The sequence below is a fragment of the Denticeps clupeoides genome, chromosome 16 (genome assembly GCF_900700375.1).
Source record: "Denticeps clupeoides chromosome 16, fDenClu1.1, whole genome shotgun sequence".
Lineage (NCBI taxonomy): Eukaryota > Metazoa > Chordata > Actinopteri > Clupeiformes > Denticipitidae > Denticeps > Denticeps clupeoides.
The window spans coordinates 16,106,826-16,134,557 of record NC_041722.1 but is presented as its reverse complement, the minus strand read 5'-3'; the positions used below and the strand labels follow the sequence as shown (position 1 = coordinate 16,134,557).

The window sequence follows — 27,732 nt, the reverse complement described above, 5'->3', positions numbered from 1 at the left end:
AATGACAGATTTAGGAGCATTAATGGCTCCTCGCTTTCTTGTGCGTCAGCGTTTCGCCCCTCTCAATGTACTAATCCAAACACGGGGAGGGTGGGATGGAGGGGGGGGGCACATAAAATGGAGAAGTAATTAAAACCGAAACCATATACCCCCCCGTCCACTCGGTTTAGCACCTTCTCATGAAACCACCCCCACCCCCCCGGCAGGGACAGTCGACATGGGCATACATATCGGGAGTGGCGTTCCACTGCAAGGAACCACGAGACGAGCGCGTCCCTCTCACACTTGTGGACGCCATGCACCTATGTTGAGGGACAAACAGGCCTCTGTTCGGCGCTTGGCTGCGATTTGTCTCCTCGAGGCACCCGCTTCCTCCTGGACAGAGGGGGCACCAGCGCCCGGGACAGAGGGCAGCACAATGGTGGCGTTGTGCGTGTGTTCAGACACATAGGGCTTGTAGGTGGGTGGGTTGGGGGGGGTCGGAGGTGGATAGTGGTTGTTGGGGGAGGGAAAGAGGGGGGGGGGGGGGGGGTGGCGCAGAGTCAACAGCTGAGCCCCGGAGAAGATGGCTCCCGGAATGCTCAGCAGCAGTTGCTACTGTTGACTAATCGGAATATGAGACGAGGGAAGGTGATCCAGACGTGAAGAATGGCAAATTGAAGAAGAGGCGGCAGCTGCTTGTTTTGTCATCCGAAGAGAGAAAGAGAGAGAGAGAGCACGAGAGACGGAGAGATACACACCATTGGTCCAGAAGGCAAAAGATCAGTCAGAATAGCCCTCAGAAGCCCAGAAAAAAAAAATTATTCCAGTGACCTCCAAGAAAATGTAACCAAGCCTAGACGCCCACAAAGTTGCAGGTTAAAAACCCCACTTACTACCATTTTCATATGGGCATCAGTTTTAGAAGCCGTTTTTCACATTTTGTTAATACGTTATGCACGTTAGGGAAAATACTAGTGATGACTGAATATTAAATTAATGGCATACATGCCATCAGTCATGTTCTTGTTTAGAATGCATAAAGCAGTATGTTATTCAGAATACTTTTAGAGTACATACAAAATACATTTTAGAAGTGTAGTCATGAATTAAATATCAACATTAATATTATTCATTACTGATTGTCATGCATATTAGCACTTCAACACAACCTTGTACGCAGTAACATCTTCACAGGTTTTATATACAATAGGAAGATAATAACCATCCACAACCACCTTTGAGCATGTTTTTTTCTCAACACATTATCTTTTAAAAAAATATCTGTAAATATTGCCTAAAATGAAACAAGTATTCTGAATATGTATTACTGGTACTCATAATCATACTCACACTTAACACATTTTTAAGGTCTCACCGAGATGTAAAATCAAATGTGTGTATGTGTGTGTGTGTGTGTCTTGCTTTCCAGCGTTTTGTCAAAATCCAGCCCCTCATGTCTTTCTGAGGCCCAACAGCAGGGCAGACCAGGGTGTCTTGGAGTGGCAGGCCGAGGATAAATAAATAAGTAAAAATATACGTTTCCATGTCAGGCCTGGCAGACTGCCCACGGCGAACAGCCATGGAGGAAATAAAGAAAAACGAAACAGAGAGAGAAAGAAAAAAAAAATCTATTTAACTTCTGCTTCACAGGGTGACAAGAGGTTTGATTGGCAGAAGGCAGCGCGCCGCTTTTGATCATGCGTCCTAACAAGCGTTTCCAACTCGCGTCTCCTCAGCTTCCACATTACCTATTCAAACAAAAGTGACAGACCATAGAGACCACGAGTGGGGGGGGGGGGGGGGCAAGCGCCGGGGCCATCGTATGTTCACACATGCAGTTTAACACATGTCCTAATTAAACTCATCACGCTTACCCAGACAGACAGGTTGCTGGCGTGGTCAACGGCGGCCAGACCTGCATTATTAGGGGGGCGCGCTGGAGAAGAAAGGAGCTGGGGATAGAGCCGGGGGGGGTGGGGGCACGACTGATGTTTGGCCAGTGCTGCGTGCCGCCGGAGGGACTGGTGGACGGAGTGTTTGAAGTGCTCCTCCAAAGCTCAGGTTCGGAACGGGTCCTGGTGGCCAAGAGACGGGGGAAGAAAGGGGGCTGGGCGGGACCTCCAGCCTCATCTTATATGCATGGAGTCAAGGACCGGGGCCACACATCATTATAACAAAGCTGGGTATTAATTAGGCGGGATGCGGCGGGATGCGGCGAGAGGAAGTCTGTCCCTTGGCGTCTCGCTTCAGCAGCAACCTTTTTTAAACCGAGTTGTGAAAAAACAACAACTGAAACGCCGCGCCGCTCGGGTGCAGTGCGCTTAAGCACGTTAATTACCCCTCCTGCCCCCGCCCCCAAAAATAGGGACACGCATATTACCCACGGATGATTTCAAGTGGGGTTTATACAGTGGAGTTTTTAAATTGGATTAGTGAGGCCGGGACTTCCACTGTCGAGTTCAACAGCGCTGACCCTAAAGCCTGAAGCTCTTGTCCGGCAGGAGGGTGGCACGTGTCACCCCGCCACCCGGATAATGATGGCCGATAATGAACGTGGGAGAAAGGGGAGATTAAATTAAATTGGAAGGTTGAGAACAGGAGCAGCTAATTGGCTGATACCTGCACACAACGTTAATTATGTAGGTGCAGCACCGGTCACTGAACCTGGCAGCATTTACAATGTTCTAACAGCTTCTCACATAGGAGCTCTTCCAGGGCTGCTGGGAAACCATCCCTATGGTCTAACTTAAGTTGGCCGAGAGTCTAAAACATGAACCATTTTGCTCTCTCTCTGACTCTCTCTCTCACTATATATATTATATATGTTTGTTTTTTTTACTATATAACCTCATGTGTTATTTCATAGATTGGTCAGTTGTGTTCAACATTGTAAAAGTTGTCAGAAATTGGGATTTGTTATACAGAAAGCAGAGGGAAAAAACACCAGAATATGGGTGACATTTATTTTCCTTTTTTTTGTGGAAAGGCAATAAATACCTATTAAGATGGTTTTTCCACCTCCATGCAACACAATGGCCAGGTGATGCCAACACCGGGGGGGAAAACGCCCATTTCGAGTGTGCGTGCGCACACACACACACACACACACACACACAGCTGCATGCGCCGCTCTTTACTGCTCACAGCACATTTCTCTGAGGCGGGAGAGCGCTCACCTGCTGTTGAGCTGTGTGTGTTCTGACAGGAGGGCTCTTAAAATATCCCACTCCCCCATTTGAGGATGAGCTCATGGTGTGGAGAATACCCCATAGTACCCGTCAGCGACCAGCGCACACACACACACACACACACACACATACACATACACACACTGAACCAATGAAGAGTATTAAAACCATCAGCTCGCAGGATCCTGCTCCAGGTGTGATCCAACCACCAACCTGCCCGCCACTTCCATGCTGACTGTCTCTTTTCTTTTTTACTTTTCCCCTCGCTCTCTCTCTTCTCCACCCAGGAGGGTTAGGGTTACCGGCTGGGAGAAAGTCCTCGCCCTGTCACATTAACAACTGTTCCCGGCCTCTCGGGGCCCCCAGGTCGTCGAGGGGGGTGTATTTCATTCTGGACAGGACACCCCTGCCCACCTGTTCCTCCGAGGCACACTCGGCATATCTTTATATGCTCACATGCTGGACGAACAGCCCAGACAATTATGCAGAATCCAAGCAGAGCGAATCGCAGAAAGCAAACTGCTGCCACAAACAAAAAATTGTCTTGACACCTTCCACACAAAGATGGATACTGGTGGTGAGCCGATCCTTGGCACAAGCCTTTCGGGGTCAACCTCAAAGTTTTAACAGGATCTGGAAACCAGCTTGACTCTTTCCAAAATAAAATAAAATGTAAAAAAACGCCATAAACTCTGACCCCCATCCTCTGATTCTCTGCCACACTGTCAACGGGACCAAGACATGCCAGATTTCAGATGTGGATTATTAGATAACAATCTCCGACCGGCAGCCAGAACCACTCCTGGCAGCAGAAGACCACCGACCACGACTTGGCAAAGGGAACGTCCCATCGAAGGCTGGACAGCGGGAGCCAGCAAAATGTTGCTGGAGGGTCTCATCCCATGCATCTCCAGCACTTCGGCGCACTAAACAGAGTTAAAACGCTGCTTTGTTTTAGATGAGCCAAAATGGCCGACCATGTTGCCAACATCAATTTGACATACCGCTTAATAATTGTCTTATAAAACAGAAGGTCATAAATGAATCATTACGAAGTCACACTTTGCCTATCTTGGTGCATTACAGGCATAATTGCTTGTGAATGTGAACAAAGTCACCTTGAATCTGTATAATGACGTGCAGTTTTCCTTTTCGTTTTTTTTTTTTTTTTTTTTTTGGCGTAATGCTGACATTTTTAACTCTTAACAAGTGCTGTCCGGGGAGCGCTCCATAAATAATGCATTTACAATGCGCAGTAAATAAACAGCGGACACAATCGTTAGCCCTCCCGGTGACTGTGTCCAGCGGAGCTTTTTACGGCGAAGGTGACTATTCAGCCTAATGCAGCGGCTCGCTGAGCCCACGGCCCTTTCATTCATTACAGTGGTCACAAGCACTCAGAGCACTTTAAGGACCTGTAAGAGGAGAGGAGCGATGGGGGTGGCGGCGGGGGTTATGGGTTGGGGTGTTCGATGGTGGGTGGCAGGCGGGGGGGGGGGGGTTCACAGAGGGAGCAGGGAGACGGCGGTCTGGCTGAGCGGGCCTCCGCCGGCCGGCTCTAATACGCTCTGATTCAATTTGAAAGCAGCGGACGGCAGCCGGCGATACACATTTAATTAAGAGCTCGGCCGGGGGGGGGGGGGGGGGGGGGGGGGGGGGGGGGGATGTCAGGGGCCGGGTTCACTGCGAGGAAACCTCTGTCATCATCTATTAGGGCTGCGCTGTGTCCTCAGGCCTGTGCTACAGCTCACCTATCGGCCCAACACAACACAAAATGGTGGCCCAATTCAGACGCCTGCTTGGCGGATGATAGAAGGAAGTGGAGTGATTGTCATTGTGATACACAGCAGCACAGCACACGGTGCATACAGTGAAACGTGTCCCCTGCTTTTAACCACCACCCTTGGTGGGCAGCGGGCAGCCATTGCAGGCGCCCGGGGAGCAGCGTGTGGGGACGGTGCTTTGCTCAGTGGCACCTCGGCGGATCGGGATTCGAACCGGCAACCTTCTGATTACGGGGCCTGATTGCGTAGCTCCTGGAAGCATTGCGGCTCCTGCGACGTTTAAAACGCCGAGAGCAGATGCCAAGCGCGAGTCCTCAAGACAACGCCGGTCCAAGACAGCGGAACAGAGCACGGAGGATTAGGGCCCGCAGTTGCTCCCCGAACGTCGGGCTCAGATAAGCAATATTTTTAGACCGTGCGGGCTTTGTTTCACATTAGGCGTGTCGTTAAAGCAACACATGGCTCTGGAATGGTTGGGGATTCCGGCAATGGGTTAATCCGGACGCTTCAGGGTTCGCACACTTCCACAGCCAGGCCAACGTCGCGAGGAGCAGAGCGTGTGATGTAGCAGAACTCGAGCCGCCAGAGAGAGCGAAGAGCCCGACGCCCTCGAGGACGTCAAATCGCTTCATTCCCGTGGAGTAGAGCTCAGCCCGCAGGACGGCGCTCGGGCCTCTCGTGTCGCTCCGCACTCGGCACTCTGAAACTAATTTCCTCCGACAGGGGAGTTTATTTGGGTGGCGCGATGCGGCGGGCATGAGCGGAGCGGCGTGTCTATTATTAAGGGAAGATTAAAACAGCTGTACGGGGTCGCTGGAGCACCCTCTCTTCCCCGGCACTAAACATACGGCGCAGGATTACGAGCTGCACTTGACCGTTTAAATTACGGCGGCAACCGACCTCACCAGCTGGGTCTCATTAGCATAAGGCCTCTGCCACAGAGGGCAGGGTGGAGGAGATCCAGACGGGATCCAAAATGGCAGAGAGAGGTCTCACACCGACACAACCAGCCAATGCATACACACAAAAAAAAAAAAAAAAAAGGTAAGCTACCGTGGTTCTAAAATATAACAAAAAAACAGAACTTTATCAACCCCATGTGAGAACACAATAAACAGTAAAAAAAAAAAAAAACTTTCTGGAATATCAAATATGTGAGATTTTATATGCCAAAAGGAAATCCAGAATAATGTACAACCACAAAAAATAAAAATCAAGGGAAGGGGGGGAAACATTAGAGCGAAAAATGGTCTGTTTTAAAGTCAGACAAAGTGCTTAAGCTAAAAGCTCCCCAGACAGTAAGCAAGACGCAGATGCCCAGGGGTGGGAGCGGCTCAGTGCTGTACATCTCACTACATTATATGGCTACAGTGCTAATTACAAACGGAGCTGTTTTTCAGGGGGGGGGTTTGGCTCTTGATGTACCATGGCGCTGGGTGTGGTCATGACTACTACTACTACTCTCACAACCTAAATTATAAACTAAATAATATTGTAGAATTCTTGTCCAATTTTTGTTTGGTTGGTCCACCCCTTATTTATTGATTTGTCATCAGAAGCCGTGAATGCATGGCAGTCTTGGCTGCAGGGCACTGGCTGTTGGGGCAGATGAATACTGAAGTCTGTGTGGAAGAATAAAAAGGTAACGTTCCTGGCGTCTGGGTCGCTGGCGTGTGTTTTATGGCCTGCGAGTTTAGCTTGGCATCGCCCGGAGACCACACTTAAAGCCGAGCAGTGCCACCCACTCTTTGTCACACTGGAAAAGATTCAGAACAAACTAGAAATATGGCCACGTCAGTCTACCCAGGGTATATGGCTGTATTAATGTGTGTGTGTGTGTGTGTGTGTGTGTGTGTGTGTGTGTGTATGACTGTCTGATGGTTCCAGGGCTCTCGTTCAAGTACAGAACAGTAAAAAAAAACAGCAATTCACATACAAACCCACAAATGGGCAGCCAAACACTCTTTATTCTGTTGCACACACACACACACACAACTCAGTAAGGCATATTATACCCCCTCTCCTTCACTGAGACTTGTAATTGTAGGGACCTTGCATCCACATTTCATACGGCTTTAAATGCATTACTACCTATGTCTAATTAAATACATGTTGATCAACAATTATTTTTTAATCCTCATGAATACATTTTTTTTATCAATTTAATCAAATGGGAATCTAAAAAAAGGACTTTTCCTTGGAAGACACACACATATACACACACACACACACACACACACACACACAGAGTGACTCCTCCTACCGTCTTGCTCTGTCTTTGTCATCTCCTCCAGCTTCTTCTGTTTCAGGGTGTCCACCACGTCGGCCAGGCTTCCTTTGCGGCGCTCTGGCGTTCCGAACGCGGAGGTGCTCAGCAGGTCTCCACGCTCCCGGGCCCCCTCCTCTGGCTTGTGCGGAGAGGTAGAGTTATTCCGGAAGGAGGAGTACAGGGAACATACTTTATTGCTGTCAGATTCCTATTGGAAAAGCAGTCAGGGGGGAAAAGCGGGATTAGTTCATTTTCAATTGTCCTCCTTCCCTGTTTGTGTTGAGTCTGCTCTTCAGCCTACAGTATTATTTAAAACCATCAAAAGCCTCCCATTGGTCGCACTGGGCCATGTTTGACTTGGACATGGCAGTGTGTGTGATTCAGCAGGTTGGACGAGAAATCACTGTCTGCTAGAACGGTGCAGGTCACTTCCTGAAGCGGAGACGTGGCTGGAGCTGCAGACGTTCCAGGCCGGGCATTAGGATTGTATGCTCCTCGCGGGCCTTGTAAATCTTCAGTCCCTCCTGAACAACTGCTCCTTCAGTAAAGAACCCTGACTCCGCCCCATGGGCTCAGTAAGATAACTGTGAGGAGAAGCAGGGACTAGGTGGAGCGGGAATGCCAGGAACGGTGTGGGATGGAGAGGGATGCGGAGCATGGGGAACACTAATCCCCATAAGCACCCGGAATGCTGGGACCTGAATGGCGGGGATGGGTTTGGAAACTGTGGGAGTTCATGCTGCAGGAGAGTCTGCGTGGAGGTCCTTGGGGCCCAGGGTGGTGCCCACGGGCACTCTGGCTAATCTCCTGGCACAGATGGAGGGCACAGCCCACACATAAGCATGGCAACGACATAGAGTCAGGTAATCAACCCAGGCAACGTTCCCAGCCCTCCTCCTCTTTCTGTTCTCCTCACGTTTACCCAACCCTCGCTACACCTTACAACAACCTCATTAAACATGGAACCGCGATTCAGCACACAGACGTTCATTTGTAATGAAAAAAAATCACCAAATATCATTTCAAATAAGACTTTTTAACAAAACATTGGACCAGACAGAATTGTCTGACACTGAAGCACAAAAGAGACACTTCATGACTCGAATGACAAGTCAAATTAACATATGCAAATGAAGCTCCAGCATTTGCACTCGAAAGATCAAACAAGCAGAATTAACTTTTCATAAGGTTTCAGTCATTATACGAAGAGAATGTGCGCTGATTGTGCCAAGAATTTTCTTCCTTTCTTTCTCTATTAGGATCATTACCTTTTAAACGTCTCTGTTCTTGCCAATGGAGAGCGTCTCCAATCAGAAGGTCTGCAAAGGCAGGCCACCTGAGCTACGTGAGCTACGCATTCACATGCATCCATTTAAAAAATAGGAAGAATAGGAAGGCGAGGTCGCTTCAGCCCCACAAGCACCTGCCTCATAGACCTATAATATCACTTACATACACACACATCATAGGCTGTTTTGGGGGATTGTTTTAAATAATATTAAGAATTACTGAGAATAAGCATTGTTTATAGTAGTAAATACAATCTGCACTACCTGCTAATCCTGAGTGTGTATGTCCAGTGCAAGATGTGTCCAGTCGGCAAAAGGATTCATATTCGAAATATTCATGAAAGCATTTCAATCTTTTAAATTTTAAAACATGGCAAGTCATCTAAAGCAATACGTACATAACCACATGATGACTAACTTTGCCATTTCATCTAATTCCACTCATTTCAAGGTTGATATGAATGAACACGGTTTAATTGTTGCAATTGCAAACTTGAGAAATCCTGAAGGAGCTGACTTGCCATGTAATTAATTCCTGAAGCCTTCACATACTGTACAACTCGAAGTTATGTGAGCCCCGGGTATTATGTTAAAGTTGAAGACTGAAGCGTCTGGGGGTTAAAAGGCCTGGCTGCAGAGAGTGGGAGGGCATGCTGGGTTTCGGGGCTATGCAGCCATGAAGGGTAAGCGGGCGGCGGGTGTGGAGAATCCCCACTTCACCAGAGACAATAAGAGGCTGTCAGGACAGCGTTGGGCCCACTGCCCTGTGGTCTGCCGGGATCTCCAGCAAAGGGAGACGGGGGCCGCTGGAGAACTGGCCTATACGCTCACACACACACTCCCTCTCAAGGACTTTTCCCTCCCTCCCTCTGTTACATTGTCCTTCTATTTATAGATTCATAAAATCTGCTTGACGTGAAATGCAACCCAATACGTTGTTCTCCCGGCTCCTTTATAGGGGAGGATCTCCAGACACTTGCGAGGGCTTAGAACTTCAAAGACAAGTGCTTGGCACAACGCAAGGTCTTAAGTCTTCATTGAGATTGTTCCAGGGCTGTGTTAGGCCAGTGTCCTTGGGAGGCGAATCCTCTGGGCTGGGGAGTTGCAGGCAGAGGCTTTTTTTTTTTTTGTGAAAGTTTTTGAGGTGATTCTGTGTTCTGTGAATTAAGGTCTTAAAATTGGAGGGAACCACTACACCCCACAGCTCCCAAGTACTAGGAGTCACGGCACTTTTTGGATGCTAATTATGCTGCATCAATGTTTTGGGGCCTTGAAGACTCTTTTTACTCCACAGGGGGTTCATATGGGTTCTTTGTGGGAGTTTGAGGTTTTGATGGGTTGAAGGATGCGCATTGGACGGGAAACAGAGTTCTGATTTAGGTGTGTCGAGAACCACAACAGAACAAAAATGAGTGGCAGAGAACTGGATGGTCAACCCCTCTCCACGCAGTGCAAATTACCCGAAACCTGAACCCTTATATTGACATGCACACGCATGGCATCACAAGGGCCGGGCTCTCACCATGTGTTCCTGGGCGGACACCAGGGTGTCCCAGTCGGCCTCGGAAGGGACGCTGCTGATTGGCGGGAGCTCCTCGGGGTGGGGTTTGCTGTGCAGCAGGTTGTGGAGGGGCAGCTGGGGTGTGGCCAGGCCATCGGAGGTGGCGACAGCGGCACTTTCCTCCTTTTCCCAGGCCAGCCGGTCCTGGCTCATCATGTCCTCTCCATCAGGGGCAGAGGCGAACGGAGAGGTGGCTTGCTTGGAAGACATAATTCTGCTAGAAGAGAACAAATGACAGAGAAATAGAACCTGTTGAGCAATAAAATCAGACATATACTTCTTATGGTGGTAGTGGTCTAGTGGGCAAGACCCTCATCTATGAACCAGACGACCCAGGTTCAAATCTTACGTACTACCATTGTGTCCTTGAGCAAGACACTTAACCCTGAGTGTCTCCGGGGGGGACTGTCCCTGTGACTACTGATTGTAAGTCGCTCTGGATAAGGGCATCTGATAAATGCCATAAATGTAATTGTAAATGTTATAAGATTATTAATTAGTTGATTAATTGGATACAGAGGAGGGGAAAAGTGCCCTTCATGAGAACATTAAACAAGCCCGATGTAGACACACACACGGAGACACACATGAATATTCCTGGCTCTGAGTTTTATGGAAATGGGAATTGAGACAATGCCACTCTGTTCGGCCATCCTTGCCAAACTGGTGAGCAACGAGCACATTGCCGCTGGACGCTTTCCTGCGTGCCGTTCCCGGATGACCCCGGGGTTGGAGGCGTATCAAAAGTTTGTAGGATCCTATCAATGGCTATCTGCGTGGCTGAGGGGGGTTAAGGGCACAGGGGTCCCGCTTAATCCTTTGTTTAATGTAAATGGACGTGTTGAGCTACGGCTGGAGCGGTGCCTGGGGCAGGGCCGCTCCTCCACCCTCAACACGATTACTGCGCTAAGAGGGTTAGCGCACCACATAACACACTCTCATTAAAGCACCAGTGTGCGCACACACACACACACGCGCACACACACACAGGAGCAAATTTGTGCTTCTCTTCATCAAACGCTTTAGCCGCATCAGAGCCAAATGTGGCCAAAGAAATCATGTAAATTTCCCACAAATTGAATAAACACTGGCACCTTTCAGGTTGTAATGAAGTCTGGCTTGTAGATATTGATATTAATAAAAGTGTGAGCAATTTATCCAAGGGAAAAAAGGTAAAACGCAACATGACCAACACCAATGACAAATTCATGAAAAGGAGCCATTGAGCCAGAAAGCATTAAAAACCAGCAGCAGACTTTAATTTTTCTCCAAATTAGCAAATCATTATTATGATTATTATTTTTTTACAGTATTTCTCCCAGCAAAATATCCTGATTACAGAATGTGGGATTAATCGCTGTAGAAAAGGACGAAATGTACAAATCTGTCACAAACTTTCATTAGTATTCAGCTGAAGAGAGCGCTTGACATATCAGGTGCTTGAAAGGCGAAGAAGAAAAAAAGAAACGTGATGCAGTTTATTCCGATGTAAATGGGATTTTTTTTTTTTTTTTTTTAACAGCATAACTTGTGGCTCGTGCAGTTTTTCAGTTTTTTTATCAGCTAATTCCTCCTTTCTTGCAATTAATAAAGCTCTCACGCTGAGTCCCCCTGAATGTGTTTCATACAGAGGAAGCTAATCTAATTATGCACTTGGTATTAATAACAGAATCGTATGGTGCTCCTATTGATCTGAAGGGCCGAGAGAGAGCGGGTCGGTGCATTTTTACCCATAATCCCTCATTTCCCCTGCCCCTCCCCACTCCCCTGTCTGACTGCTTTCTCCGAACTTGGGAATCCATTGGTAAAAACAGAAGTATGTGTGGCCGTGACACACCGTGGCCTTTCAGAGAGCTTCACCGAAGCAACTAAATGGCAAACACGGTGGTCACGTGGTGTTGTAGGTCGCTCCTTCCTCTAACCCACGAGCATGCTGGGAGATAGACAGGGGGCCGCTGGGTAACGGAGGCGCTTGCCAGGTTTTCGGTTGGAGGTCGGGAACAAATTTGACACCGGGAGAGATTATTTTAACACCGAACGGTGGGATAATCTGCTCACGCGCTGAATGGCCTCCGCGGCTCGATGTGCGGATTGCCGCGGCGCTGTCAGGTTGGATCGGCCTCAGGTCGAGTGTGCCATGCATTCGCACACGTGGCCGAACCCTTTAGCCGCCTGGCGTTCGCTCTACGAACTCTTACGCACCCTTCGTTACGTGGGTGCAGAGATGCTGGGACGACGGCAGGTACACGCATGTTCCAAAGCGCAGCGGACAATGGCCACGCCTGTCAATCGCACTCGCATGTCGCCCGCCACTAAAGTTTTAATCAGCCAATTAATTGTTCCCTGCAATTACATCCAATTGGAAAACTGTCTCCTAATTAGGAGCATCAATTGAAAATCTAAATTCGGAGCAAAGTTCAGCTCCGGGTGCATGTGAGTGTGTGTGTGGGTGTGTGTGTGTGTGTTGGGAGAGGCTACAGGGAGGTGCGTACGTGGCGGCGTATCCCGCCACATTTTTTATTCATGCAGCCAAAGGGCCGCGGCCGCCCTCGCGACGTCCGCCGTCGTCGGAACAAAGCACTCCTTTTGTATGACACAGTAAATCAAGCGGTATTATTTTACCTCTGAAATATTCAGTCTCGCCGGCACTTTTAGCCCAGTCTCCAGCCATCAGTCAAACCGCTGAGGCATGATAGAGAGAGAGAGAGAGGGAGAGAGAGGGGAGGCTCCATCCTCCTGTAACATGTGTCTACAGCGATCTTGTTAGAAGATGCAACAGATCTTCTCTTCGTGGGGGGGGGGGGTGGGGGGGGGGGGGTGCACCGTAACAGTATTTGTCAGTCGGAGTTAATAATTCATCACGAGAGCTGGGAGGGTGGCTCCGGACGAGCAGCTCCCGCCCCTTTGCCCGCGTCTCCTGCATGAAAAGCCTCTTGCCCCGGTGCTTGACGGAGTGTAGGGTGATTGTTCCACGTGGCGAGTGATGCGGGCGTCACAGCGTATCGCAGGGGTGTAACGACACTCCGAATCCACTTGAACTTATTTTGGGGGTGGAGCAAACGCGTGTTTTCCGAATAGCTCAATCATTCGCTCAATCAATCAAGTTTAGCAAAAGTTCAGAGATTCTTTTTTTTTTTGAAACAGAATAGAAAACAGAATAAAAAAAATAAAGAGTTTTGTTGTGCTGGTAAAGTATCAGATCAGGCCGCGTCTGTAAGGGACATGTGTGCCGTGGAGAATTTGGGTTGCGATTTCAGTCTTGGTTCATGTGTCATTGCCGCCCCCAGTATAGAGGGTGTAAAATACGACCTGTTCAACCAGGACCGGGGACCCGGGGGTCTCCAGTAAACAAGCACGCCGCCATTTAACTCGAAAGGAAAATGGAATAAGGCACGATGTTGGATGAGTGTGTCCAACACAAAGAAAGATAAGGATCTGATGAGGATTTTCGCAGCATTTGCAGCGTTTTATGGCGTTCGGCATGCCTGATCACACCTCAACAATGGGCAGCCAACAGGCCAGAGTGGTCGACAAATGCACCAGAGTGTGTAAGCAAAATATAGTGAGATTTGGAGAAAAAAAAAAATCGCCCCCCCCCCCCCCGAATATGCATGAGACTGCGGTGGGCGGGAGGGTGTTAGCTGAGAAAAAGGCCTATATATAGCTGACAATATTGCACTTCATTTATAGGGATTAGGGAGTTCAGTTCTCGGAGCCGCAGATCATGTGGCCCGGAATGCTTTGAGTCATGAATTGTTGTCGCTGATACGGTTTCATCACGCAACAACCTCTGTTTAATTGGTTAGGGTTGGAGGCCCCGGCCCGGCTGCCTTGCCTCAAAGGTCTTATGACTGGGGCCATGTGTCTGTGGATATCCCGTTTCCTGCTCCGCCGCCGTCACCAGCGCTGCCTCTCAGGCTCTTTTGCACTGATGACCTTTTATAGACAATGGCAATAAGCGCGGAACTGTGGCAGCCAGCAAGCGCCGTCAGCCAACTCCCCTCTGCAGCCTTCCAAGCCCCTAAACACACACACACACACACACACACACACACACCCTGACTATCATACTCCCAGCCCTGCTAAAACACCAGTCCGTCAAAGAGGAAAATATTATCCTGCTTTTCTTTCCTCCTCAGCAACACCGCACAGGCTAAAAATATATGTAGTGTATGGAGGCAGGCAGAGGAATAATCAAATAAACCCCTGTCAGAAAAAAATTAAATAAAAAATTTGCACAAGAGGACCATTGTTAAAATACTTAACCATGGGAAATCTGAAAAACGCCAAATGCTGCTTCATAGACGTGGGTTTCCATGGGTTACGCCGCACACACGCTTTAGCACATGAGAACATGCCAACCCATGCATGCTAAAGTGCACCGGGAATAATCTATTGGAACAGTGTTAAATCAACAACGTCAGAACAAGTTTAACAAAACACACTTCTACAGCAAAAACTTACACAACTGGTGCAGGCCAGCGAATTACAACACGGAGGGGGGAAAAAAGACGGGGTTTTCTTTACGATGGTTCTGTCTTCTTAAGGATTCTTGAGTTCTGTATTCGTAATGATTTTAAAACCATGCAATGAATATAGCATTTATTTTTTAATAAAATTATGAAAACAAACAAAAAGAAAGACCAAAAAAGCAGCAGGTAAGAAAAACAAAGCTCACTCCCACTGATTCAAATTTCACCGCATTGAGTCAATGTGACAGGACCACTTGGTCTTCCTTATTTATAGGGGGGAAAGGTGAATTTCATTTAATTTTTTTCAAATACACTCATCAGGCTAGAAAAAAAAAAAGAGACTTGGGAGCATATAATATTGATAATTAATACGTGTGCATGTTAATACACAAAAGCTCATTTAGCAGAGGTGAGGACGGGGAGGGGGCAGGGTTGTCTTCCTCTGGGTCCTCACCCAGCATAATGAGGCCCTGCTACCTGAGTGCTAACAGAATCAACAAAAAAAAAAATTACCGCGCGGAGCCCCAAGACGTTTAACACAATTAAATTATCGCTTTGCATTGTAGATCCCACCGAGGAGTCAGGCGGCCCCACCCCCGTTCCGCTCGACACGCTACCCCACCGCACAGCGGCCCGTCGCTGCCAACTGCCTACGCGGGGCCCGAGTAAATGAAAATCAATAGAGAGCGACTCCTTATTCCCACACTTAGCACTTCCCGGGGAAAATTAAGGCGGAACAAGAGGAAATTCGCAAGGAAGACAAATGCAGCCTTGGTCTCAGTGAATACTGTCCTAATATTTAATAAGTTGGGGGGGTTGATTTAATGCACGGGGAGTAGAGTGGACAAAGCAATCAGGGCTAATGACATTAAAATATGTCAAATGGCTCGAGTGAGCGGCATAAACCCCGATAAGCCACCTTGAAAGTTGTCCAAATTAATTTGTTTAAATTGTTCATCCATAAATGTTGACCTTGCCCCCTCGGAACGTCAACTCAATTACGACTCCACTTCTTCTTCTTCTTCTTCTTCTTCTTCCCGCCCCACCCCTCCCCTCCATGACGGTAATTCGGTTAAAAAGCCGGGGCTTTCGAGCGCTGTTTAAAAGTGCCGCACTCGGGGGAAAAAAGAACGGCACCCGCCACCTCGGAAGGGCCCTTTAGATACGAGCCGGATTGCGGATAATTACTCGGCCCAGTAAATTACTAGAAATAATATCCTGTTTGGAGAGTTTCACTTTAACAAACACTTACGAGCTGAGACTCTCTCTCTCACACACACACACACACACACACACACTCGCTCGGTGAGAGCGCTCCAGAGGTCAATAAACACTCACGCTGGGAGGTGATTGGGCGGCAAGGCCGCCGTCCCTCTTCGGTACCCGCGGCTGGCGGCTTCGGAGCTGGATGGCATGCCACCCCCTCAGATCCACGGAGCGCCGGGAGCGCGTGGTCTCAGCACGCTGCCGCTCGACACACACACACTCATCCAACAGGAGCCGGCGAGGAGCGGAGAGACACACGCGCGCACGCACGCCGCTGCCGGAGAGTCTGCCGCTCGGCGCGGCGCTCTGCCTTAAACACACACGCACACCGAGTCGCCGAGCGCATTCACAGACAAGAATAGAGCCGTTCAGTTTTTTTTTTTCTCCCCCCCCTCTTCCTTCCCTCCCTCTCCCTCCCTCTCTCTCTCTCTCTCTCACACACTCTCACTCTCCCGCTCACTCTGGTTTCCCTCTTCGAGTGCGGCGAGGAGCTCCGGGCCTTCTGGGGGGACGCCGTTCCCAAAGTGCCTTCTGTCACTGCCACTGCAGTTAAGCAAACTTTACAGCCGGTCCCACCGTCGGCCGGCTCTGCCTGTTTGCTGAGCTACAGTGGGGCTTTGTGGTTGGCCCCACGGTTGACAGTAAGTTATGAGCCCTTTGTGAGCGCAGGGGGAAGGAAAACAGAGATCGGAATTTGGCAGGAAGATATAATAGCGAATTCTCCTGCCCGTGAAACCTGGGTCTTTTTTTTTTTTCATAAAAAAAAAAATAACCAAGCACTGTTGGATGAGCTCTGACAGATGAAATGTGGTGTTGGCGGGGGTGGGCGGAGCCTTTTTATAGAACAGGGTCCGTAAACAACCTCGCCACTCGGGCCTTTTCTGACGCTCTCGGGGTCTCGGGCGCTGAGGAGAAGCTGGCACTGGGGAGGCGGGCGGAGGAAGGCGGGTGACAGGTTTTTTTTTCCTCCGTTTCAGAGGAGAGATACAATGAGAATATAAGCAGGAGGCGGGGTCAGGAGAGGAGAGGGATAAAAGACAGCGGGCCCTGGAGTGAGAGACTCGAATGGCCGACTCGTCCAAAAGTGGGAACAATGGCTAATTATGGAGGAGTAAATTTACGCGGACGGGCCGAAGGCGGGGAGCCGGGGGACAGCGGAGTCACTCGGCGGATTGTGAAAGGAAGAGGCCATAATGGCGAGCGGCGGGAGAACTGAGCGCCCTCAGTCCTCAGACGGGCCCTCATGAGGTCATCGTTGGCAGCCGGTGGCCAGAAGAAAAAAAAAAAGAGTCGAGCTGGTGCAGCCACCGCATTGGACATCTGGAATGTCAGCGCACAGTGGCCTGTTTTCTCCTAATTCCTTTCTTTCTTTTTCTTCCTTTCTCTTTTTTTCCCAAAATAGGGAAGCGCCCGCCAGCGCCTGTCACCCGAATTGGAAAGTTTGCAGCAGTCGGAACGAGAAGAAAAGGAGTTTTTGTTTCCTCCTCCCCTCCTCTTTCGCATTCGCATCTCATAAATGGACTGCGTTGAGGCGAGGGAAGCGGGAGGAAATTACCTTCAGCGCTGCGCTGATTAAGCCGCGCTATTCTCGGGGCTGGGCGGACAACACGACGTTACTTACCGCAGGCCCCGCCCCTTATTCCCCCCCCCAGCACCCCCCCTCGTTCTTTTCGCCTTTGTCTGAACTGGCAAGGATGCCGGGCACCACAGCGCTGCCTCCGTCTTTTGACTCTTCTTAGGGGAGAGGAGGATGATGGGAAAGAGGAGGAAGAGGAGAGGGGGTTCGTGGCGACGCGTCAGTGGGAAAATCGGAAGGGGGGTACAGTTCGTTCGTTCGCTCCACCCGGATGAGGCTATGTTTCTTTTTCTTTTTTTAATAAAAAAATGAGCTGAGGGGCTGCCACGGGCCACACCTCACAGATTTATGATTAAGCCCTATTATGTCAGAAAAACTGACACTGATTGCCAATTCCCAGCACCGAGGAGCGATGCGTTTGCCACCGTCGTGTGGAAAGCGCGGTCGACGGCGTGTGGAGAAGTGACAGCCCGGTCGGGGGAAGAGGGTCCGAATAAGAAAAAATAAAATGAAGTGGTGGGTTAACAGACCCGCGTCTGTTAAAAAGTTGCCGTGGAGATTGACACGGGACAGGAGGCGGAGGGAAAGGGCGGGAGACGGAGGGCGGGGGGGACCTCTCGGCCGCTGATGTAAGTAATTGCCCCAAAATTTGGCTCACATGAGACATGCAGAAGCCTTGTTCCAGCAACGCAAGGCTGGCTTTTTTTGCTCGGGCCTCTAATAAAACCAGGAAGCTGACAGACACGGTCGGGTGGGAACGAGAAAGAAAGGAAGGAAGGATGAAGGAAAGAAAGAAAGAAAGAAAGAAAGAAGCGGTCAGGTTTAGACGCTGACCGGTACAGAAAATGTCTCACCCGCCTGTTGTTAACCATCCGGGCCTGTCGTCCGGATGAAAAGGCACACTAACCTCTCGGAAATGTTCTCGACAAAGTGGAAAATATTTGAAACGAGAGGCAGCCCGGCCCGTAACACCTCCGTCAGGTCCCCCCCCCCCCCCCCCCTTTGTTCCACCCGCCGCCGTCTCCTGTCCTTTATTTATCTGTTTGTTTTTCCTGGCACTCGCGGTGCGGGCGCATGCATCATGACAAGGTCTCAGGATGAAATCATTTACTAAATTGCTTTCTTAAAAAGCCACAAGTGTGTGACGAGGTCGTTCTTCCCCCCCCCCCCGTCCGCCTCTGGCCGCCGTCCACGCCATTCTGGTCGCGTCTCGGGGGGCTCTGTTGTGGTCGCCCCAAAACACCGCAGCCCCCCCACCCCCCACCCACCCCGTGTACCACAGTCGTGAAGGGGAGGTTGGAGGAGCCCAATATGAAATAATCACGTAATCTCAAACGGCCCCACCATTTGGCCCTCCCGTGCGCCAACACAAAGAGCGCCTTTGTTTTTTTCCCGGCTGCAGTCGCCGCGGTCAGATTTGGGGCCTTGATCGCTAAATCAATCAAAAGCATATTAAACAAACAGGAGCTTCGGCTGGAGGTGGACCGTTCCAGAGGGCCTTTGAGGGAACCTTACAAGCCCCGCCGCTGCCAAAGAGCAAACAATGAGAGCGCCACGGTTTTCGCGAAAATAATGGCCATTACCTAATTCTGTTCGGGTCATGTAATACACTAGCTGTTATTAAATAGAAAATCAATATCGAAAAACTGCAGCGTGACAGATTTAAGACTTTGATAAACGGGGAAAAAAAGGACGCGGCGCGCTCGACAAGGTGCATTATTGGAAAAAAGAACAGAGGACAGTGTCATGGTCTCTGGTAACATTGTCTCTGGTCGACTCAAATAGACTTAAATAACCAAAGCAAACAGACGAGAGAAAATGGCTGGTGAAGGCCAGACAAATATTTGTGCAGTGTGTGTGTGTGTGTGTGTGTGTGTGTTTCTCCTCTCTTCACTTTCTCTCCCCCTCTCCTCCATCTGAGCAGATGTGTCTTTCACAGCCCGCAAAGTGGCCAACCGGTCGGCAAACAATAGCCCCGGCTGACAAAGGTCGCCTTTCGCAACGCGCGACTTATCAAGGTGCTCAAACACTGCAGGACCATGGCCAGCACGAATGCTCCGCCATCGCAGGTCGCACCAGAGTGTGTGTGTGTGTTGTGTGTGTGTGTGTGTTGACAGTCCGCTACATTGCAGGGGGAGAAGAAGAAGGAAATAAAAGCCTATTAACCAAGTTTAAGCCGCCTTCATGACCTGCCACTAAGCTAACAGTTGGTATAAACAAGTCCGATCCTATTAACCTAATAATATATATGGAGCCGGTACAGTGGCCACGGGTCCGGGGCGCTAAAGCCTTCCTGCGCTAAGCTGACCGACACACACACACACACACACACACAACCTCTGACACCGTTCGCTTTGTGCTCCAGAAAGGGGGTCACAAGTTAATCCCTGCTGCCGGGCTGCCACCGTCACCTGCGGCATCAGCCCCACAAAAGTTCGCAAAGCACCGCCCACGCCACGGCCTAGGTCTCCTAAAGAGACGGCAGATTCCGGCAGATACAATGGCAGATGCCAGAGATACTGTGAGTCTGAGCGTTTATTTAAGCATTTACTGTCCCTTTAAGACAGTAAGACAAGTCTCAGGTCGGACTCCATCTGACCCCTTTCACGTTCTTACACAACACCGAACGCACCGAAGGGCAAACACTCCTTTATCTGAAACGAATTAAACGTTCGGATGGTAGTAGGCTAGTTGGTAACACACTCGCCTATGAACCAGAAGACCCGGGTTCGAATCCCACTTACTACCATTGTGTCCCTGAGCAAGACACTTAACCCTAAGTGGCTCCAGGGGGGGACTGTCCCTGTAACTACTGATTGTAAGTCGCTCTGGATAAGGGCGTCTGGTAAATGATGTAAATGTAAATGTAAATGTTCACGTTGTTTGACTGGAATCACGCATCGTCTACAAACAAGGGTGAATTGCTATTATAATGATTATTTTACCAATGAAATGAATGTTATACGAATGCATTTGTTTCGTTTCGTTTTTTGTACGAAAACCATCCAACGTGGAGGAGATAAATAACTCAGCGCTGCAGATGCCGCACTGTGCAGAGCACAATTCAGTCGGCGGCTTTGATTACCGTTTCATGGCCCTCGTCTGCCCATCCGACGCCGGGAGACCAAACTTTCTTTACGGCTGTTCTGGATGTTTCTTTCATGATCCCGACGCCACCACCGCCACTAGCGCTGCGACTTATATAATTGATAAACGTGGCGTGCTTTTAAAGAGCGAGCAAACAAGGCGTTTTATTCAGCGATATGAATGCGTAATGGCAGCAGATGGCCGCCCCTCTTTAACTCCGCCGTCAACAGTTCCAGCGTAAATATTTAACAGCCAGACGTTTAGAGGGATACAATGCCGAGCAGCGTGTTACCGGGAGAAAAACTTCCCGGGGTTTGTAAGACAAGCGCGGCGTTTAGTGAGCGCGTTGTTGGATTACGGCGAGCAGGGCGGGGATGCAGTCAGGAACGCTGTGGCTGGGAGGTTCGGCGGAGGGCCGGAATTCCATGGCCACTGAAATTCCCTGAGACGCGTCACCGCGGTGGCAGTCCAGGAACCGGGCAGGTTTCTGGACCAGTTCGCGGAGGAGAAGGGGAGCGATTGTGTCGTTGTGGGCGGCTGAAACACCGCGGCTGAAAGCGGGGTGAATATGTGCAGCCCCCCGGGCGCCTTTCCGCACCACGTTAGCAAAGAATAAAAATGTCACCAGTGCCACCTTCCCTCTTCCCCTGAAGACCGACAAGCCCAACCGTACAGTTCACACTTTCTGGTCACAAGGGTTCACATCACATGACCTTTCACCTCCAACTGGTCTGCCTGGTCTCCAACACACTGTTCTGTCAGGAGAAGATATGCTAGAAGCGCCCCTTTCTGTGACCCTGTACGCTGTGCTCTCATTGGTCGTATGTTGCCAGCGACTCTAGCATGCTATTCGGCGTTTATCAGGTATTGCCGATCAAAATCACATAACCTCACCCACGACGTACAGGAACGACGTGAGGTGGGCGGGCGTGTGAAAGGTGGGGCGCGAGCACAGTGCGGTCACTCTCTCCCTCTGAGCTCCACCCACTCTGAGAGACAGCTGCAGCATCTGCAAGCACCCCCCCCCACACACACACACTCACACACACACCGAGTAAGAAACAAGCGGGTCCGTAATGTGACTGTGTGATTTTTAATTGAGTTCCCCTCCCTTTCGCGGCTGCTATTATCCCTGACTAATGGCATCCACTGGCCCTCGCTCTCATTAGCCGAGTGGCTCTCCTCACCGGGCCCCTCTTGTTGCAAACAGTTAGAGTTAATGCACTAAGAACAGCTCGCCGAGAGTCATCAGCGATCTGCATATTCAATAACTTCCGCAATTACGCGCGCAATTCATCAGATCCTATCTGATTGCGGGGGGAAGAGGGGGAGGGAAGGGAGAGGGGGGTTGGGGGGGGGGGGTCTGATTCCTGGAGGACAGAAGTCTAATCACAAAACTAACATGATAATTGAAATCTAAATTGAAAGGCTTGGCTCACCGTGAGAGCGTCAGCCTTGGGGAGAGAGAGAGAGAGAGAGAGAGAGAGACAGGGAGGAAATGGGAGGAAGTACTTCAGGCTGAAGTGTGAACGAGGACAGGAACAAGGGAAATGGGGGGAAGAGACAGAAAGATGGCGAGGGCGGGTGAAAAAGAGAGTTGGGAAAACGAGAGAGAGCGATGACTGCCAGGCTAACAGGGCCCAAATGCTTCCCAGAATTCCAGAGTTCCTATCAGACGCCCTTGTCCAGAGCAACTTACAATCAGTAGTTACAGGGACAGTCCCCCCCCTGGAGCAACTTACAGTTAAGTGTCTTGCTCGGGGACACAATGGTAGTAAGTGGGATTTGATCCTGGGTCTTCTGTTTCACAGGCGAGTGTGTTACCCGCTAGGCTACTACCACCCTGTCTGTTCAGTGACCCTAACGCTGCTTTTCAATGATGTGACATGATTGACGGTCAATTGAATTTTTTTAATATTTATACCGTCACCTTCTGTTTTCTGCGCCGGGATGGCACCTGCGTGTCTGATCGTGAGTACGTTATGAGGGTGGATAGTTTAACTGGGCAAAAACTGGCAATAAAATAAATCACATCATGCTTATTGGACCCACACGTTCTATGATTTGAGTTCTATTTCTTAGCGTCAGGAATGACGGATGTCCTCTCCTCTCGTCCTGCCCAGATTTTTTTTTACGTTTTTTTTAAGTCCAAGGCCCACAAACGGCTGATGAAGAATCTGAGCAGGTAACATCTGCAGCTACGGCACGGTGTGGGATACGTCTCCTCCCATCTGCTGGATACATCCTCAGCGCTCAATAACAGTTAATTAGTAATGCCAAATTCATTAACCCGAATCGCTGTTCCGCCGGCCCGCACCATAAATTAGCTTAATATGAGCGGATATATTCCAGCTGCAATAAGGGAGGTAAAATAAAGGGGGGCCGCACATCCAGCGGGACCATAGATCACAGTCAGCAAGCACTTCAGACGGACCATGCTGGCCCTGAACGGGTCCTGGGTTCCTTTTTCTCGCTGCTTGTTTGCATTTTTTTAAAAAAGAACTTAAAATTTACCCCGTCCACAGTAATTACGCGACTGCGTCTCAAGGTTAATGCAGCTGAAAGAAGAGCGCTGGCGTCTCAAAGGAAATAAAACATTTTTATAAAAGTATTTCCTTGCTTTAACCGCGATCACTTGCCATATATATGGGTGGAGATAAAAAAAAAGTGCTGAAAAATCAGGTGAAGACACCAAGTCTTTTGTATCGGTTGTGGAGGACCAGGTGTGTGTGTGTGTGTGTGTTGAGGTGCCAGAGATGAATAGAGAAGTGAAGAAAGGCGTTTTCGCCCCTCCGCCCAGAGGCGAAGGGGTGGGGGGCGGCTGGAGGACATCCAGACAGCGTCTGACAGCTCCGTCTAATTGGCAAAGTTATTTTTCTTCCAAATCTCCGGCATAAATCTGCTCCGTGTTTGTTCAGAGTCGGTTAGGAACAAGTGGGGTTCCCCCACGCCGCCGAACTGAAACCCCCACCCCCACCCCCAGCCTTTACGCTTCTTCCCCTCCAGCGTGTTTCAAAGAACCGCCATACGGCCCTCGTCTGTCTCGGCCGGGCCGAAAACAAGTGGAAGTGCGAAACAAACTGCTATTGTAAAAAGGAGGACGGCGACCTTTGGCCGTCCTTGGCCGGTGCGTTGACCCCCTCATCGCGCGATTCCCCGGCAGTTTCGGCTAACAACTCGCACCAAAGGGCCTATTAGACCGGGATTCGACTTTGTTGTTAAAAAGGGGGTCTTGTCCTTTCAGAGCCCCGGCTCTCCCTTTCTCTCGCTTTTTTTTTTTTTTTTTATATATACCAAGGTGGTGCAGGAACACAAGTCCATTGTTCCCCCGCAGATGGAAGTTGGAGTTACTATGGCAATAGCTCTAATCCTTCTTTTTACCACCTTTCTCTGTATTATTGGCCAACCAAGTGCCACCTTTTAACTCCGGAGCCGGAGGTGCGGCGGCGCGGCACTCCGGCCGTAATTAGCCGCCATTCGAGTCGCACAGACAACATGATGAGCTAATCGAAATTTGCAAAATAATGACGTACCGCGGGCGACTATTCCCGCTCTTCAGGCCGGGACTAAGAATAACGATAATGAGGCCATTATTGAGGATCAGACATAAAAATGCTGCCCTGACACCAAAACAGAGAGCGTAATTGTTCCGGTGTTGTCCACACAATCAACAACCTATTGTCGTGCGACTTGAAAAATAAAGCGCCAAAGAATGGCCCCCATAATGATTGGTCTTTGCTGCCATGCAGGGCCTTTGCTGAATTGTCTGCATAGAAGGTCCTTGATAGACCGCTGATTTGCTCAAAAGGGGACTGGATGAAGACAACTGTCTGGCCTTTTCTTTTTTCTTTTTTTCCGAGGGGAGGGGGAGGCCTTTCACTCCAACCCTCTCACTCGTCCTTTCTCTCTTTCTTCTTTTCTTTCTCGGCAGAAATGGGCAGCCGGCTGCGTTAGGCCGCTGCGCTCACGCGGCGAGAGGGGTGAAGCCGCACCGGGACGCCGCTTGGGTGGAGGTGGCCCAGAGAGGAGATCCGGTTCATTTCACAGAGCTCCTTTAATAGGGTAATGGTAGACCCTGACACAGTCACGGCATGAGCAAGAACTCTAGAATCCGGCTTGATATGTCTCTAAATTGGGGCAAACAAACTAATAGGTGTAGGTGTGGTAGTAGCCTAGTGGGTAACACACTCGCCTATGAACCAGAAAACCCAGGTTGAAATCCCCCTTACTACCACTGTGTCCCTGAGCAAGACACTTAACCCTGAGTTGCTCCAGGGGGGGGACTGTCCCTGTAACTACTGATTGTAAGTCGCTCTGGATAAGTAAATGCTGTAAATGTAAATAACTGGAGGTGAACTCCAACCAGGCTGAATAAATCTGAATCAGGTTCAGCTTTTCTACTCAGAGAGTAAGAGAAAATTAAGGCAGGGTCTGCTCTCTCGCTCTGCACTCTGCTATTGTCTCTCTACCCCTCTCCCCTACAACCATCACTCTCTTCCTGTCTTTAAACTCTCGCCCCGTCACGTTCATCCAATTTGCATCTCGCTACTTCAAACCCCCGTCAATCGTACATACTTCTGCTGTGGAGGTTTGTCTCGACGCCGGCAATAAAATAAAATAAAAAAAAACATTAATATAACACGCGAGCTTTCAATAAAACACGAGCAAAGGCCCGTGTTGTGGAAGCGGCAGCGGCGTGCAAAGGTGAACTGCGCCTTCCAAACAAACTGTCGCCGTTCTTACTAGACGTGTGAAAGCGCACCACTTCCCCCTTTTCCCTCCGGTGTCTTTCAAAATGACAACGGCAGAAGCTTACAAGTGCGAAGAAGAATTTTTTTTTTCACACTCGCTCGCACACACACACGCACACGACACCTACCTATCGACTCATAACAAAAGCACTGACTCATCGCGGGGTACGGCGGGATGATTCGGTTTTTTTTTCTAGCCGATTGAGAAGCGTCCCGTCGGACAGCTGCACATTGCTCAGTGTGTTCAGCTTCACTCATCTGTAGCGGGAAAAAAAAAAAAAAAAAGAATCTGTGCTAACTGGGAATTATGCAGAAAGAATACCGGTATTGTGTGCAGAGTAATTGTACTTGACGGAGGTTCCTCAGTCGATGCAGAGCAGGCTAATAAATGATGCTAAAGACCTCGCACCATCTCTCTCTCTCTCTCTCTCTCTCTCTCTTTCTGGCTCTTTCTCTCGCCCACCAGGACACAGTGAGCTCCAGCTAAGCAAAAGGGCAAAGCCGGCCTTTAATCTCGGCCTGATTGTCGACGCCTCCCCTGCCCCCACCTCCGCCAGGGATCTCATGACGCTGACAGAAGGATGTGGCTTAGGGGTCGAAACAATATGTTTGCCCTGGTTAATCACAGCGCTGTCGCCGTGTTCGCTTGTTCAGGGCCCGACCCTTGAATTTATTATCAATAAGCCACGTTTTTTTCCTTACAGAATGGCATGCAAACAGTATAAACGCTTAAATCAATATTGTATAATCATTTTTTAGCCTACATGGGTCCAAACTGAGTCAAATAAGTTGTGTGTTTAGTACATTTACTTGGCAGGTTTGATATGGTGATGGGAAGTTTTGCACACAAATTATTTCCGAAAACATTGCAGTCATATTACGGTCCGGATCCGGAACCCGTTTCTATCCGTATAACTGGGCTTCCCTCAACAAGTGGCTTTAGTGGCAGGGGAAGGCAGCGTGCTGGCAGTAATCCCCCCGCGCGGCTCATAAAGACCCCGCTACATTACACGCCGCTCAGCGTAAAGATGACAACGCCGAATTTAAACTCATTTCTGCGGGGATTGCGGGGTCTGCGTAATCTCCCGTCTCTGCACTGTAAGGGCCGCACGCAGCACGTTCCGCTGGAGCGGCGCAGTGGCCAAGAACACGTGTTCCACGCGCTAATTAAAATGTAAATCCCGCGACCAGGCCGGCAAAACGACGGTAAAGTATTGCGGTGTGAAAGTGAGCATAATTTAAAAGCATTGATGGCATATTTGTGGTCAAAAGGGAGCTAAAATTTGTTCTAATGTCCTTATATTTGTCCGGGTTCCAAGAGTTTTTAAAGGGGCGAAAAAACACACGCTGGTAATTTAATCAAATAAATGACCATTTGAGGAGGAGAAAAAAATCAAAGAGGGTTCATTAGCTTTAGTAAAGTTTGGCCGACAGCGGCTTTGAAAGGCAGATGTTGCCATTGCCTGTAATGAGAGATCGCTAATTAGGGCGCCACGAGCGTCGAAGCGCCGGTTCGCAAGGAGAGTCAATGGCGAACGCAACCAGCACTATTTACAGCACAAATTCTTAATTAAAGTCACGGGTGGAGCAGGAGGGAGCTGAGAAAATGGCATCCTGAGTCACTTTCGACTTTGCGCTCGAGCGAACCAACACAAACAAGGAAACAGGAAGCGGCTAAATCGGCCCGGCCCGACCTGTAGGGGGGCGGCGCGCGTCGGGAGAAGACACACGGGGGGGGGGGGGGGGGGGGGTCCCATGCAGAAGGGCGGAGTCGGAGCCCTCCGCCCGTGGTCCAAATCGGAGTGACTGGGGGTGTAAGCACTGCCGGCATGCCGGGACTCACAGTACACAGTCGTAGGGCGTACACTTACACTCACACTTGCACATAAAACACATGCACACACACACACACACACACACACACACTTGTGGGAATGCTGGTTGCTGTGATAGGACAGATGAGTTTGACCCCTGACCCCCTGCGGTACAATGGAAAGTAACTAACCTCATTAAAAAGCTGCTACGTAGAAAGCCCTCCATGTCAGCATTTGGGGTTCTGGTAGGAGAAATACACAGAGAACCAATTTAAACAACACACACTCAGGCACATAAAAACACACACAAACACACGCCGCACACAGGTTTACTGCCGGAAGGGACAGGAACCAGATCCTCGCTGCAAAACGTTAAATATAGTCCCCGTTCGGAAGAGCGGCCGCTGGTGCGGCGGTTTAAAGGGCTGATCTGATGCTACGCTGTTATTACCGGATCGGGAGCGGCCCCTCCCTGCGGCTCGTTGCGGAGCCCGGGAGGTGCCCGGTGGTCCAGCTGCTGCCCATGTGTGGCGGGGGCCACATTGGCTTCTGGAAGCAACCCCCCCGGCACTGAAAAACACCCAGTGAAGAAGGGACGAGGGGACAAGGGGCAATGGCAGGTCATTCCGAAATGTCACCCCAGCCCTCCAGAGCGTGTTTTGGAAAAATCCACTCTTCTTTACCCCCCTCTTC

General features: G+C 49.7%; 1 protein-coding gene across 12 annotated transcripts in view; it reads right to left on the bottom strand.

Annotated features, from left to right (window-relative positions):
* Positions 1–27,732, bottom strand: part of sox6 (SRY-box transcription factor 6) — a 132,102-nt gene that overhangs the window by 73,853 nt on the left and 30,517 nt on the right. For 3 of the 12 annotated variants that reach the window (XM_028956124.1, XM_028956125.1, XM_028956134.1), the window contains exons 1-3: positions 15,884–16,086; positions 10,035–10,290; positions 7,218–7,431 (exon numbers count right to left, since the gene is read on the bottom strand). In XM_028956124.1, the coding sequence (XP_028811957.1) occupies positions 7,218–7,431; positions 10,035–10,290; positions 15,884–15,960 (547 nt within the window). In that variant the 5' untranslated portion in view covers positions 15,961–16,086. Of the gene's footprint in view, positions 1–7,217; positions 7,432–10,034; positions 10,323–15,883; positions 16,087–25,353; positions 25,481–27,230; positions 27,282–27,732 lie in introns of those variants that run through there. The other 9 variants (XM_028956130.1, XM_028956135.1, XM_028956129.1 and 6 more) reach the window with 7 other exon arrangements.